This window comes from Pteropus vampyrus, unplaced genomic scaffold, assembly GCF_000151845.1.
Source record: "Pteropus vampyrus isolate Shadow unplaced genomic scaffold, Pvam_2.0 Scaffold23, whole genome shotgun sequence".
Lineage (NCBI taxonomy): Eukaryota > Metazoa > Chordata > Mammalia > Chiroptera > Pteropodidae > Pteropus > Pteropus vampyrus.
In genome coordinates, this window is record NW_011888804.1 from 1,581,552 (window position 1) to 1,595,703 (window position 14,152).

Below are 14,152 nucleotides of genomic sequence, written 5' to 3' on the forward strand. Positions count from 1 at the left end.
ATGAAATATTCAAAGTGATGAAAAGCAAGGACCTACAACCAAGACTACTCTACCCAGCAAAGCTATCATTTAGAATCAAAGGACACATAAAGAGCTTCCCAGACAAGAAAAAGCTAAAGGAGTTTACCAACACCAAACCATTACAAGAAATATTAAAGGGACCTCATTAAGAAGAAGAAAAAAATCAAAAATATGAATAATAAAATGGCAATAACTATGTACCCATCAATAATCACTTTAAATGTAAATGGATTAAATTCTCCAATCAAAAGACATAGGGTAGCTGAATGGATAAGAAAACAAGACCCATACATATGCTGTCTACAAGAGATACACTTCGAATCAAAAGACACACAGACTGAAAGTAAAGGTATGGAAAAAGATATTTCATGCAAACAGAAATGAAAAAAAAAAAGCTGGGGTAGCCATACTTATATCAGACAAAACAGACTTTAAAACAAAGGCTATCCTAAGAGACAAAGAAGGACATTACATGATAAAGGGATCAATTCAACAAGAGGACATAACCCTAGTAAACACTTATGTACCCAACACAGGAGCATCTAAATATGTAAATACTGACCAACATAAAGGAAGAGATCGACTGTCATACAGACATAGTAGGGGACTTTAACATCCCATCAACGCCAATGGACAGATCTTCCAGACAGAAAATCAACAAGGAAACAGCAGCCTTAAATGACACACTAGACCACATGGACTTAATTGATATTTTTTGAGCATTTCACCCCAAAGCAGCAGGAAAAAAAAAAAGAAAGAAAGAAATTAATGCTGCAAAGGCTAAAAAAAAACAAAACCTGGTTCCTGCCCTTAAGGCACTCACAGTCCATCTGAGGAGGTAGCTACTTCTCTAAGTCACTGATATAAAATCATACACGTAATAAACGAGGTTTGAACAAAGTGCTATGGAAACAGTCACATAATCTCTAAGCAGTAACACCCTAAGAATTCAAATGACTTCAGGATTTTGATAATATTTAGTCATGTTCTTAAAATCAGATATATACAAATGGAAGGGGCTAACACAGGACTTTCTAACTCAAATGCTGGGTGAGTGGGTAAAGCAAAATAAATGGGTGACACGCGCTGCCTTTTAAGAGTGATGAATGGCCACAACTGCAGTGATCTGGGGATGTCATGCCCTGAATAAAACTGGCTCTTGCTACTTATAGCCAGTCAATTATTACTATGAAGGAATAAACCATGTTGCCAAATTTTCTAATTTTTTAAGTGAAGCTGGAAATATAGATTTGGGGGGGGGAGGAGCTGAAATTTCTCAATTGTTAAATGTTGGCAAACACTATGCAAAGTAAATATAACACATCAAATGGACCATATTTGGTTCAGAGGTCATCAGTTTGCAACTTCTGGTCTAGAAGTTCACTCCATTTTATTTCCAGCACCTAGAACAGGGCATTGAACACAGTAGGAGCTCGTCATATATTTATTCAATAAATGAATGAATGACTTGAAATCCTTACCAATTGAGAGTAAAATTGTTATTTAGGATTTTATAAAAAATACTTTTCTCTTTATAGTCAGTAAAGTGTTTCTATTCAGGATTTCAAAGTTGACTAGAAGTTTATTCCACAAATACCCTTTGCCAAACCTTTTTTGTGCAATACCCACTATGCAAAAAGATCGTCAAAGAGCTGTGAAATTTTAAGTATGGTTTTTCATTAAAAAGGGGGGAAGTACAAGTATAAAGTGAGGCAAAGGAAGAAGTATTAAATTTCCTGCAAAAAGCCAGTTTCCCCTTTTACAAATAAAAGACAGTTACATAAGAATTGTATGTGCTAAAATATACCAAGTTGTATGTCTAAAATATATGTAATTGTATGTTTAAAATGTACAGAGTTCTCAAGATATGAAGGTTAGGCCTTTTATTCCAAGCTATCAATGCCTTCTTTTCTGGCACAGTTACGTAGTCTATATGTATCTGCCTCCTTGTTTGTTTTTGTGAACTAAAAAACCACATAGTCATTCATTATTCATTGAACAGTGATTGAAACAACAAAAAGGCTCTAGGCACAGTGTATGCGTGTGTGTAGATGGTTTCTTTCATACAGTGTAGTACGGAAAGCAAATCATTATTAATATAATTCAGGCTACAGAGAAGTGTCTTGAGAGAGGTACAAATGAATGAGAGTTGTTAAAAATCTTTTTGAAATATCGTCTGGCGACTGATTATGGATGGCTATGAATGCCAGACTACGGACTTTGTAGTTTATTAGAAAGGCAACAGAGACTCACCACACTGAGGTATCTTCTATTTCACGTAAGGATACAAAGGCATTTGCAACCTGACCTGGCTGTCTCCAAATGGCATTTGTGAAATCTGAGGGAAAAAAATGTTTATTCACGTCTTAAAAGAGGTAAATGAAAATCCAAACTCTGAGTTTAAATATTAACATAATGAAAGCAAATACAAAATTAAAGGTGCAAATTTAATTTCGCTGCTTTTAAACACAATCTTTTTTAAAATTCAATTTTAATTGTTTTCAAATTAAATGAACAAACAGCAGCCCCCAAGTCGTTCAGCCCCGGCCCCCAACCGTGGACTCACTTTCATTCCATGCTAGTTAAAGTCGCTCGGGAACGTCTCTCCTTTCGTAAGTGTTTTTGTAGGGACTCAGTTTTTAGGTGCAGCGCCTTTGTCGCCCCGCCTCCAACACGCAGCACTCCTGGATATTCTGATTGGCTGTAGCCCTCCCATGTGCTTTGCTCTGCTTCTCTGATTGGCCGACGGCATACCGCGAGCGCGAAGTCCGTTTCCTGGGATACGGTGTCGGCGGGCCGGACGTAGAGCAAGTCGTGATGTTCCCTGCGCCGGAACTTGAGCGTTAGTGGCCTCCGGGACCCTGGGTTTAGTCTCGGGGCGCCATGGCCAGCGTCCACGAGAGCCTCTACTTCAACCCCATGATGACCAATGGGGTGGTGCACGCCAACGTGTTCGGCATCAAGGACTGGGTGACGCCGTATAAGATCGCGGTGCTGGTGCTGCTGAACGAGATGGGCCGCACGGGCGAGGCTGCGGTCAGCCTCATGGAGCGGCGGAGGCTCAACCAGCTGCTCCTGCCACTGCTGCAGGTGAGGGGCCCTCGCCGGCTCCCGCTCTTTCAGCAAACCTTTACTGAGCACCTACTTTGTGCCGGACATCTACGTGGGCTTGGGGCTATAGGAGTTCATTAGATTACCTTTTCAGTCCTGGAGGGCTGCACATAAATGTAGTTAATACAGCCAGCTAACACGTAATGAGTGCTTACGATGAACCAGGCGCTTTATATACTTTTTTTTTGCAGGCTCTTATCTGGCTCTCATTTGTGAGCTGAGTGACTGATGGAAGACTTACTTTCTCAGACCCTCCGTCTTCTGTAAAATAGGGCTACACATTGGAGACGGATGAATCATACAGGCTCCGTATCCTAGAGGACCTTAATAAGTAGTAATAATGGCATAAAACTAACAGCGAACATCGATTGAACACTTACTGTGTGCTAAGCATTTTACATGTTTTCTTCCATTTTGCAGACTCAGGTTGTAGCTCTACCACTTACTAGCAATGCTACTCAGGCAAGTTCCCTAGCCTATTTGGGTCTCTGGTTTCTATAAAATGGGAACATTAATAAAAAAATGTGTCGTGGGGTGGCTGTATTAAATTAGAAGATTCATGGGAAGCTCTTTACAGTGTGTGGCACATAGTAAATGCTCAGTGTTAACTGTTTTCATTTTATTTTCTAGGTGGTGTACCTTTCCTTGTATCAGTTGTTTTTCCATTTATTGTGTGATTATATGACTGACATCTCTCCCTCACTAGGCTATAACCCCTGAGGGCAGAGTTTTATCCAGTTTTTGTTCATTCTTGTTTCCGGGGAGCCCAGTATAGTCTTTAAATAAATATGTGGAACTAGCGAAATGGGGCATACCTTTTTGTGGTGAATGGGGAAGACTTCTTAGAGTAAGCCCAGTGTTAAGCTGGAGCTTGAAGAATGAGCAACTGTCTTTAAAGGAACAGTGGTGGCAGAAACAACGATCTGAGGTCCTGGGCCCTCAAATTATAGTATCTGAAGAGATAAATCTAATAAAATTAGAATCCATGAGTTGCATTCTTGCAAGTCAATATTGTTCATAAAGGGCTTTTTAAATTCATCACCTGTGTTTGTTTGGGAGAGTAGGGGTACTGAGGACACAGAAGTTAAGTGTCTTCCCAGTTAGTTAAATAAAAGGAGTGGGTTCTCTATAATTTGTAGCTCCCAGTACTTTCTTCATTATTATTATTATAATTGCATTTTCCTCATTAGTCAAATAAAAGTCATAATACGAAAAAATTTGGTAAATAGAAGAAAGAAAGCAGTAATTCTGGTGTCTTAACACACACCTTTCTGCCTTTGCTCATGCTGTTTTTTTCTGTCTTGAATTCTCTTTTCTGGTTCTTTACCTGGCTAACTACTATATAGTTTTAATCAAAGTGTATGTAGAATTCGTCTAGTAAGGTCCCAATCAGATCCCAACCACTTTACTTATTAGTTGGCTTCAAAAATTAGAAACTTCAGATGATACTAAAATTGATGAGTGAAAGCTTATGGTTCTTCATGCCCTCCAATCTTTTCCCTTTTGAGATTATCACTGTTAACATTCATTCACTTAACTATTGAGTAACAGTTAAGAATGGATCTTTCTGGACCTTTGGCTATATGTATGTGTATATAAATAGGTAGATGCATCTGATTATAAGTATCCTTTTAACTTTGCTTAAATTTTTTTTTTTTTTTTTACACAATTGCTACTTCTGTCCTGCAGCTTGTTTCTTTCATTTAACAAGTCTTGGAGATCTTTCCATGTCAGCACATGTGACTAGATCTGTTTCATTCTTTTTAATGGCTGCATTGTATTCCACAGAAAAGAATCATAATTTTAATATTAAAATTTATAATTTATTATAAATTAATTATTGATGGACATAGGTTCTTTTCAGTTTTTGTTTATTTCAATCAATGCATACTGAACATACCTTCCGTAGGAGTGTAATTGCTGGTTATCTACATCGAAATATGGCATATATACTGTCAACTTATTCTCCAAAAAAAAATTGTTTTTAGTTTAAATCTCAATTAGATTGTAGTCTTCTTGATAACTGAGGTTGCATACTCTCTCTCTAACGGTACCTTAGTTGAACTTGGGTACACAGTATGTCTGCCTACCTTACAAGGTTTGGGGAAAAGTTAAATGAGATTACATTAATGAAAATGAGAAACCTGTGTTTGTGTAGTTTTTCCAGTTTGCAGAGCACTTTACAGTATCTTCATCTTTGCCACAACCGAGGACGATGATTATCATCTCCATTTTACTGACATAGGGCTCGGGGAGGCTACAACTTCCCTGCGATTACAAAACTAAGGAGGAGGGAATGGTAGATCTTTGGACTACAGATCCTATGCTTTTTCCCCCCATTTTAAGCCATTCCACTGACTAAACAAGAATGCTATGTGAATGTCTGGTATTACTTTAGCATTTTAGATGGATAGGTTTTTTCCCCCTTCCTGATTTGAGATTTAATGTTTGAGTCATTGTTAAAGCAGACGTTGATAAGTGAATTCATGTTTGCAGCTGTTTATCATTCTACAGCTCTTTAAAATTTACCCATAACCTCCCTTTCTTCTTTACCCAGGGCCCAGATATTACACTGTCAAAACTATACAAGTTAATCGAAGAATCTTGTCCTCAGCTAGCAAATTCAGTACAGATCAGGTAAAGTTCATTTTTTTTGTTGTTGTTAATTTTATTATTATTTATGCCTACAGCACCTGGTCTTCCTAGGTGGTCTCCCATCCAAGTACTACTAACCAGGCCTGACCCTGCTTAACTTCCAAGATCAGACATTGAGCTTGTTCAGGGTGGCATGGCCATGGACCATGGACCGTGGCTCCACTGGGGCGTGTACCTGGGACCTTCTGTGTGTAAAGCAGACGTGCTAACTGCTACACTATGGAACCACGTCAGTTCATTTTCTGTATATATGAAAAGATGTCAAAATAGATGAAAGTTAGAAAAGGGCACATAATTAAAACATAGCTTTATTCTAGATTGTTTTCCTAAGTACTTTAATTTTTCTTTTTTTTTTGGAAAAATAGTTAATATTAAACATACTGCTTTAAAATGTATTTTTCTGTCTGGATCTATCTCTTTTTAGCTGTTGCAGAGAATTCTGTTTTTACTGCGATGTGTTACTTTGACAAATTTTATGATCAAGAAAACATCAGCGATGATACTTTTCAGAATATGGGAGTGACATTATAGATTATCAAGTTTGTTTTATGTGCCACCATCTCATATGAATCTCTGCATTGCTTTTAAAATATCTTTGTTTTGATAATTGTGGAATGTGAAATCTGGGAAGATGTTCAAAGGGCCATGCTAAAATACGTACTTCAATTTTCTCATTCAGAATCAAACTGATGGCCGAAGGCGAATTGAAGGATATGGAACAATTTTTTGATGACCTTTCAGATTCTTTTTCTGGAACTGAACCAGAGGTTCACAAAACAAGTGTAGTAGGTATGAAGCTCTTCCAAGGAGAGCAGAGAATATTTTCATTGAAATGAGCAGCTTTCTAAATCACATCTGTCATTACTCTTATATCTGAACAAACACAGTGGGGGTGTTAGACATGTTTTAGTTTGTATATATTGCCTTGCCATTTTGATCTATGTTTAAATAATTGTCTAATGGAAAAACATCTCCTGTTTTGTCTATAATAGTCAAGGAATAAGCCTGGTCCAGGGGGCTTTTTGGAGTTTCTCAGCTCTTTCTTACAGTCCTCTGGATCACTTCTCTGCATTGTACAATTTTAAGTCAGGGTCACCAGCTAAACTTTTAGAAAGAGAGATAGGTCAGAATGTGTTATTGATATAGTTTATAAGGTGAGGGGTTACATGAAATATCTTGATGCCTTTCTATTAGCTTTATATTTCTGCTTCATCCATCTGGCTTTTTTGTCTGCTAGCCTTTGTAATTCGACACGTTATTTATTAATCTCTTATGTACCAGAATATGGACTTACAAAATAGACATGGATCTTCTTTTTATGGAGATTACATTCTGATAGGATGGTAAAAGATAATTTCAGATAGTTATTACACCCATGAAAAAAATATGTTGGGTGGATAAAGATGGTGGAGTGTGGGTGGGAGGACTGAGTCCTGAATAAGAAGAAACCAGATTTGTAAAGGATGGGAGAAGAACATTCTAGGCAGAGGGAATAGCAACTGCAAATGTCTCTTTTTGATTCTTTTGAAGGAAGAATTGCAACAGTCATCAAATTTGTGTAGCCTGATTTCATTTAATGCCTTCGCCTTGTCTGTGTCTTATTTTGTAGGTTTATTTCTGCGTCACATGATCTTGGCCTACAGTAAGCTTTCTTTCAGTCAGGTGTTTAAACTATACACTGCCCTTCAACAGTACTTCCAAAATGGTGAGAAAAAGCCAGTGGAGGACGCTGATATGGAACTGACCGGCAGAGAAGAGGGCGAAAGAAAAATGGAAAAAGAAGAACTTGATGTATCTATAAGGTAACCTGGGTTTTTCTGACAGGGATCCCCTCTTGCGAAATAGCACAATTACGGATGCGGTAAATCCCCATTCGTTCAGAGTTCTTGTGCCGGCTGGCCGGCATCTTCCTGCCCCTGCAGATCCAGGAAGATGACTCAGATGGGGCTACATCATTGGGCTCCTGGCCCCCTGACTTCTGAGTGGGATGCACTGGTGGGAAATCCAGGGGTCCAGGGAGGACTGTGTCAGGGCACTGATTCACTGGTGGGCCGGCTTTAAGGCCACAGCTTCTATCAGGTGGCCCTCTCTGTAATCCTCTGGGGTCCAGTAACTAGGAAGATGTCCCGGGCCCGGTGTGTAAGGTGCCTCACTCTTACCAGCCTCAGGCACTGTATTGTCCCTTATGGTTTCTCTGTCCCCTGCCCCTATTTCTGTAAGTGGTCCTTTAGTAAACTCTTTTCAGGTTACCCCATTTAAACGTGCCATTTGCTTTCTGCTGGGACCCTGACTGGTAGTGTTCAGGACTTCTGAGTAAATTAAATTAACAATTGATTAATTCAGTGCCCTGGGGATGTGGTGCTGCTGCCCACCTGGTCGTTCAGGCGCGAACCCCAGGAGTGGCCTTGCTCCCGCCTCCCCTCTGCCCTGACGGTAGCCAGTCCTCCAGCCGGTCCAGGCAGTCCTTCCTCCAGAGCGCGTCCGGGATTAGTTCACTTCTCCCCATGGCCCCTGCCACCCCCTGACTCTTTCCTGGATGACCTCTAGTGTCTTAACTGGTCTCCTTGCCTCCACTCCTGTCTCCCGACAATCTGTAGTGAGCCCCGTGGGAACCTCTGCAGATATAAATCACACCATGGCACTCTTCTGCCCCAAACCCTCACTGACCTTGCAATTCAGACAGAAATCCAGGCCGACCACGGCCTGGTGCCTGCATGGTCTGCACAGCCCTGTCACCCTCCCCGCCTTTTCTCCTTACTCTCCCTTCGCTCTCAGCAGCCTCACTACTCGGCTTGCTTTCAGTTCTTGAGTCTCCCAAGCTGATTTCTGCCTCAGGCAGCCTGCCATGCGCTTCCCTGGCTTCTCACCTGGCTTGTTCCCTTTCGCCGTTCAGATCTCACGCCCATGTCCTCGCACAGGCCTTCCCTAACCACATATCTGAAGGAACCTCCATCCTAAATATTTTCAGCTTCTTTATTTTCTTCATGGCTTTCATCAATAAGTAACTTTTTACGTTTGCTTGCTTGTTTGTATCTGTGTCCTCTGCCTTTGCACTCCGTCAGAGCTAAGACCCTTTCTGTCTTGTTTCACATTTTCCCCAGCGCTTGGTACAGTGTCTGACTCATAGAACGTGCCTGTAAATATGTGTCAGAGGAAGAAATGCAGGAGATCAAAATTTATGGTCTATCAGCCCACACTGGTAACTGACCCCATGACACACTTTTCATTGATTTCCTTCCTTTCGCTGTCTCACTTCACTCCCCAGTTGTTGCCTGGGATCACCTCCCAAATAAACTACTTGTACTTGGAGTGAAAAACGTGTGTGTGTGTGTGTGTGTGTGTGTGTGTTTCCCCATATCTAAAGGAGCCGACAGTATGGTGAGGAAGGTTGTCACATGAACAGTTGCAATCCGGTGTGCTCAGGGCTCTGATTTAAGTCAGCCCGACCCGCCCTTAGCAGGCTGGCCAAGCCCCTCGGAAGGTGGGGAGCCACTGTGTGTAGAGAATGCGTTCCTAGGAGTGGTGTTTGTACTGCTACGTGATTTGTTCAGCGCATACTCAGAACAAGATTATAGTACCACTAACTACTTCCAGAAGCTCACTCGCTTCGAGTTGCTTCCAAATGCTTCTTGTCTCTTGGAAAGGCAGTGCAGTGCGGGTTAAAGGGTCTGGCTCTGGAGTCAGACCCCTGGATTTGAATTCTGGCTTCTTCCCTTATTCCTTGTGAGACCTTGGGCCAGTCACTCACCCTCTCTGTGCTTCGGTTTCCCCATGCAGTAAACATTCAACAAACATTCACGATTGTTCTCTAATTTCTCCTTCAGTTAAGTCCCCTAAGGAAGGCTTCCAGGCAGCAGTCCTTGTTCTAGCTACTTTATGTGCTTAAAATAGCAGAATGTCACTTATTCCGAAAAGTTAAATTCACGTTTTTATTATTATGGTTTGGCTTTCTCCTAAATTAATCTGATTTAATTAGGTCTAACTGCATCTTTTTGTTTCTATCCTATTCTAAGAATTCATTTATGTGTAATCCATTTGTGTGTTAAGGTATATGGTTTCAGAAAATAGTGCACACGTAGTAGACTGTATTTCATCACCGGAATGAAAGAAATATATTATTTAAATGTTATTTCAATTAAATAGTATAATTCTTTGTCCAGAAAGAAATTATTTTACTTGTTATGGGATATTTTTTATTTTACAAGATGTATTTACATATATTTTTTCATTCTTTTAAAAAGGAAAATTTCATGTTTTTCTTTTTGTGATCTTTTCTGATGTTTTATTGCATTTTGAGAAGCTGCTCACTTTCGCCCTTTCAATTTTTTTCCTAGAATTTTTATTAAAATATTAAAGGCGAAAATAATATTACATAGCTTGCAAATCTCCCATCTTACAATGAAATTATTCCTATTTGAAAATGGGAATCCAACTATTAATTTGGAAGAGAGGGAATAAATATTCAGTCAACAAATGCTTAGCAGGTGTGTTTAAAAATCCAATTACGTAAGAAAGTGCAAACTGAAACTCAGCTTCAGTTTTGTTTGCTCCTTGCTGCTAAGGGGCAGCTGTGCGTCCTGTGGTGACACGTCAGGCTCATAGGGTTACACCACGTGTGGGTGCTGTGGAGGCTGCTAGTCTGCAAGCTGCTGGAACTACATCTCTGTGCTTCTAAAAGGACCCAACAAAAGTAGAAATTCTCTGATATTTCTTCACTTGCCAGTGATTTAATATAAATCTCCCCAAAACATTAAATATATCCGATAGATATATTTGTCTTATTGAGTGTTTCCTGTGTGCCAGGCACGATGTTAGGTGCTACGCTGTCAGAGAAGAGGGCAGAGTCTCTTTCCTCGTCGGGTTATGTGGGGTTATCTCTCAGATAATAGAGAGGTAACTAAATAAGTAGTGTGATTTCAGGGAGTCAGTGCAATAAAGAGAAAATGAGACACAAGGATAGAGAGCAACTGGGGTGCTGCTAGGGACGGCCTCTCTAAGACTGGGAGCTGGGTGATGAAGGCAGCTGCCCTGAGAAGAGTTGCCAGAGTGAGCACACGGCAGACACAGCTCCCGAGACAGGACAGGCTGACGTACTGGAGAGACGGAGGGAGGACAGTGTGGCCTGAGTGCATGAGGCCGGGGAGGAGGGGCTGGGTCACCCACTCCGGTCGCACACCTCGGCAGGGCTCAGGTCCTCGTGGGCTCCTGGATGTTTAGGAACTGTTCTCTGTCTCGGTCCCTCCCCTCCCCTGTTTTCGTCCTGCACTACCCTGCTCAGTCTCCGAGCCTGGTGTTTGGGGCCTCCCGCAGCTGACCTTTCTGACCTTACCCTCTGCTCTCAGCTTAGATCCTTCCCCCAGCCTTTTCCCATTTTGCCTCTTTTGTTTTCTTTTCTTGGAATACCTTCTTTCCTTGTCATTTCCCCACTCCTTCCCAATTTTCAAGTTCCTCAACCACTCTAGCTGCAATGATTTCTCCCTTTTCTAAGTACAGAATTTATATTCATCCTTGGCATTTTCTGTTTGCTGCCATCTTTTCACATGGCCGGGTCTTAGCCTTCACCAAGACTAAGCCCATTAAGGCGTTGTATTCCCCTCCCCCTGACCTTGACTAGTGTTTCATGCATTGCAAATATTTAAAAAAACAAAACCAAAAAACTTTGTTAATTGATCAATCCTATGTTATATTTTTAAATTTTCAGTTATAATGGTAGATTTAAGCCATGTACTATTTCCACATTAAAAATGCACATCCATGAAAACTTTGCTTGTAGTTTTACAAAGTACATGGACTCCTTAAAGCCCATCCATGGACCCAGGGCGAATGCTCTTCATTTATAGCACTAGTAAGTCTAAAATTCTCTCCAGCTGATAACAGGTATACTTGAGCCCTTTTCCTAAACTCAATAATTCTGTGGCTTCTTAAGAGTTACTTTCTCCTGCATGCATTTGTGAGGCCCTGCAGGAGCAAAGGAGGAGTCAGTAAAAGATGTTTGGGCCACAATATATATGTATTTTTTTTTATGCCTACAGCACCTGATCTTCCTAGGTGGTCTCCCATCCATGTACTAACCAGGCCTGACCCTGCTTAGCTTCCAAGATCAGACGAGATTGGGCTTGTTCAGGGTGTCATGGTCGTGGACTGGGCCATGATATTTTTATTTGCTCATCCCAAGCTTGTTCCCATTGGCCACGGTTGCCACCATGGAAGCCAAAGCCAATTCGATTTATAATAACTATGTGCCTTCATTTGTAGCAATTTTACTCTGTGTGATTCTGATTTTTTTGTTGGTGTTAACCTGTTGCTCCTATGTCCTTTATTATGAGTTACCCCAAATCTCTTTTTGGAAAGGATTTAAATAAGTAAAGCACTTGGACTGATTGTCATTCTTATTACCCAAATACTTCACTGTTTTCCATTTGAGGACTTGGCCTGTGAATTTTTTCCTTTTCCCTCTAGGTTGCTGTTGTATTACTGGTCTTTTAGACCTGGGTCGGGGCTGGTTCTTGGCAGCTCCAATAATTGCAGAAGCTGATACACTGCCTTGGGGATTGTTAGGTCATATTTACTGGAAATAAAACCAAGAGGATACTAGAGCAGCTCTTCCCCAAGTGTTTTCTATGGAATACTCGTGCTTCTTGAGAGATGTGAGGAAAGCATTCTTTGTACAAATGAGTTTGGGAAATGGCACGTTAAACAAAAGTAAATAAAGTTCGTGTTGAATTTCTCTAATGTGCATCACTAATCTCAAAGCAAAATAGAGTATACAACTTTCCCCAAATTATTTAACCTCAGAAACATTATTTTTGAATACCTGCTTACATATCATTTGCATGAGACAGCTTGAGAACTGCTGTATTAGACACAGTGCTTATATAAATATTTATGTAGGAGTAAATATTGATTTTTATACTTATTGTAATCCTATATAGAGAAGCTATTTCTTCAGTCATCTGTAAAAGGGTAATATTCATACTTTGCCCTCAGAATAAGACTTTTATATTGTGCACGTATAGATTTGTCAAGTCTAGATTTATATTAGTACGTTTCTTGTTCATTGGTTCTGTGTAATCTAAACTTCCAGGCAAATGGTTATTTCTTAGATGAAGCCTCTTTTTCCTGCTCTTGAATACAGTGCCATCTTGTATCTACAGCATGGAGTCAGAAACGCTTTGTTCATTCATTTCCCAGACTCTGAGTGCCCGTGTAAATGCAGCAAGCTCAGCAATACGTAGTGTGTGATAAGCATCTCTAGGAGACAGTGGGAGCTCAAATGAGAGATTTCAGGAGAGATTCTTGGAGGATGTGACACTTGAGGTAATCTTCAGTGATGGGTGGTGTGCAACAGTCCAACAGTGGGTGAGAAAATGGGTCCTGCAGGCTGAGGAAGCAGTGGGGGCATCTTGTCATGATCGGGGACCTGTAAGGAGTTCATCGTGGCTGGGGTTTAGGTGAGAAAGAGAAGGCGAAGGAGAGAGTCAGGAGGTAGGACCACGCGTGAAGCATCGCACCTGCCCTGCTGAGCAGCGTGGACTTTATTTTGGAAGGTGAGGGGATACTACTGAAGGGCTTTAAATTGGGGATGGCTTGATAGATACGCATTTTAGGAAGCTCACGCTGAGAGCTGTGTAGAATGTAGACCTATATCTGTCCATAATTACATCGTTTGAACTTTGGCATGTCATTCAACATCACTTTTTAAGTATGTCTTTTCTATTCCTGAGGAGAGAGAATTAATTTTAAAAGTTTTGAACTCTTCTGATAAGGATTCTATTTGACTTTTAAGCATTGGCGTAATTCTTTATATTATTTTTATTTTTTCTAGAGAAGAGGAGGTATCTTGCAGTGGGCCGCTGTCCCAAAAACAAGCAGAATTTTTTCTTTCTCAACAGGTATGTTAACTCTAATTTATCATGAACTTTCTTTTTAATCGTGTGACATTGTATGTCATGACATATGCCTGTTATGATGGTTTATTTTTTAAACCCATTTAGTAGGTTTATTGGCAAATCTGTATTGTCCCTTACTCTTGGTCCTCTTTTCTTCACTAATAATGCAGATGTTGCTATGTGTCCCTTCCTATTTTGTGAGTAATTTTATTTTTCTATTAAAGTTATAACGCAGGTTTATTTAGTAATGGTGTGCAACTAACACAGCCCCAAACACGTGATTTAGAAAACTTACTTCCCTTTCTCCAATATTTTATTATTTTGTTATGGACATTTCCAAATAGAAAGAAAAGTTGAAAAGCTTTGTACAGTGAATACCCATGTACCCATCTCCTACATTCTACAAGAAATATTGCTCTGTTTATCACGTGTCTACCTATCCTCTATCCAGCCGCCATTTCTTTTCTTTTTTTTAT

General features: G+C 40.3%; 2 protein-coding genes and 1 pseudogene across 4 annotated transcripts in view; 1 reads left to right on the forward strand and 2 right to left on the reverse strand.

The window, feature by feature from the left end:
• The window catches only part of RNF34 (ring finger protein 34), a 35,251-nt gene extending 32,566 nt beyond the window's left edge, over positions 1 to 2,685 (reverse strand). For both annotated transcript variants that reach the window (XM_011355765.2, XM_011355762.2), the window contains exons 1-2: positions 2,588 to 2,685; positions 2,275 to 2,359 (exon numbers count right to left, since the gene is read on the reverse strand). The gene's annotated coding sequence lies outside the window, so the exon portion shown is untranslated. The remainder of the gene's footprint in view (positions 1 to 2,274; positions 2,360 to 2,587) is intronic.
• A 99-nt stretch (positions 2,686 to 2,784) lies between these two features.
• Positions 2,785 to 14,152, forward strand: part of ANAPC5 (anaphase promoting complex subunit 5) — a 35,814-nt gene continuing 24,446 nt past the window's right edge. The window contains exons 1-5 of one of the 2 annotated variants that reach the window (XM_011355766.1): positions 2,785 to 3,111; positions 5,690 to 5,769; positions 6,467 to 6,576; positions 7,397 to 7,589; positions 13,613 to 13,679. In XM_011355766.1, the coding sequence (XP_011354068.1) occupies positions 2,905 to 3,111; positions 5,690 to 5,769; positions 6,467 to 6,576; positions 7,397 to 7,589; positions 13,613 to 13,679 (657 nt within the window). In that variant the 5' untranslated portion in view covers positions 2,785 to 2,904. The remainder of the gene's footprint in view (positions 3,112 to 5,689; positions 5,770 to 6,466; positions 6,577 to 7,396; positions 7,590 to 13,612; positions 13,680 to 14,152) is intronic. The other variant, XM_023528206.1, reaches the window with a different exon arrangement.
• On the reverse strand, positions 11,811 to 11,929 carry LOC111737053 (annotated as a pseudogene).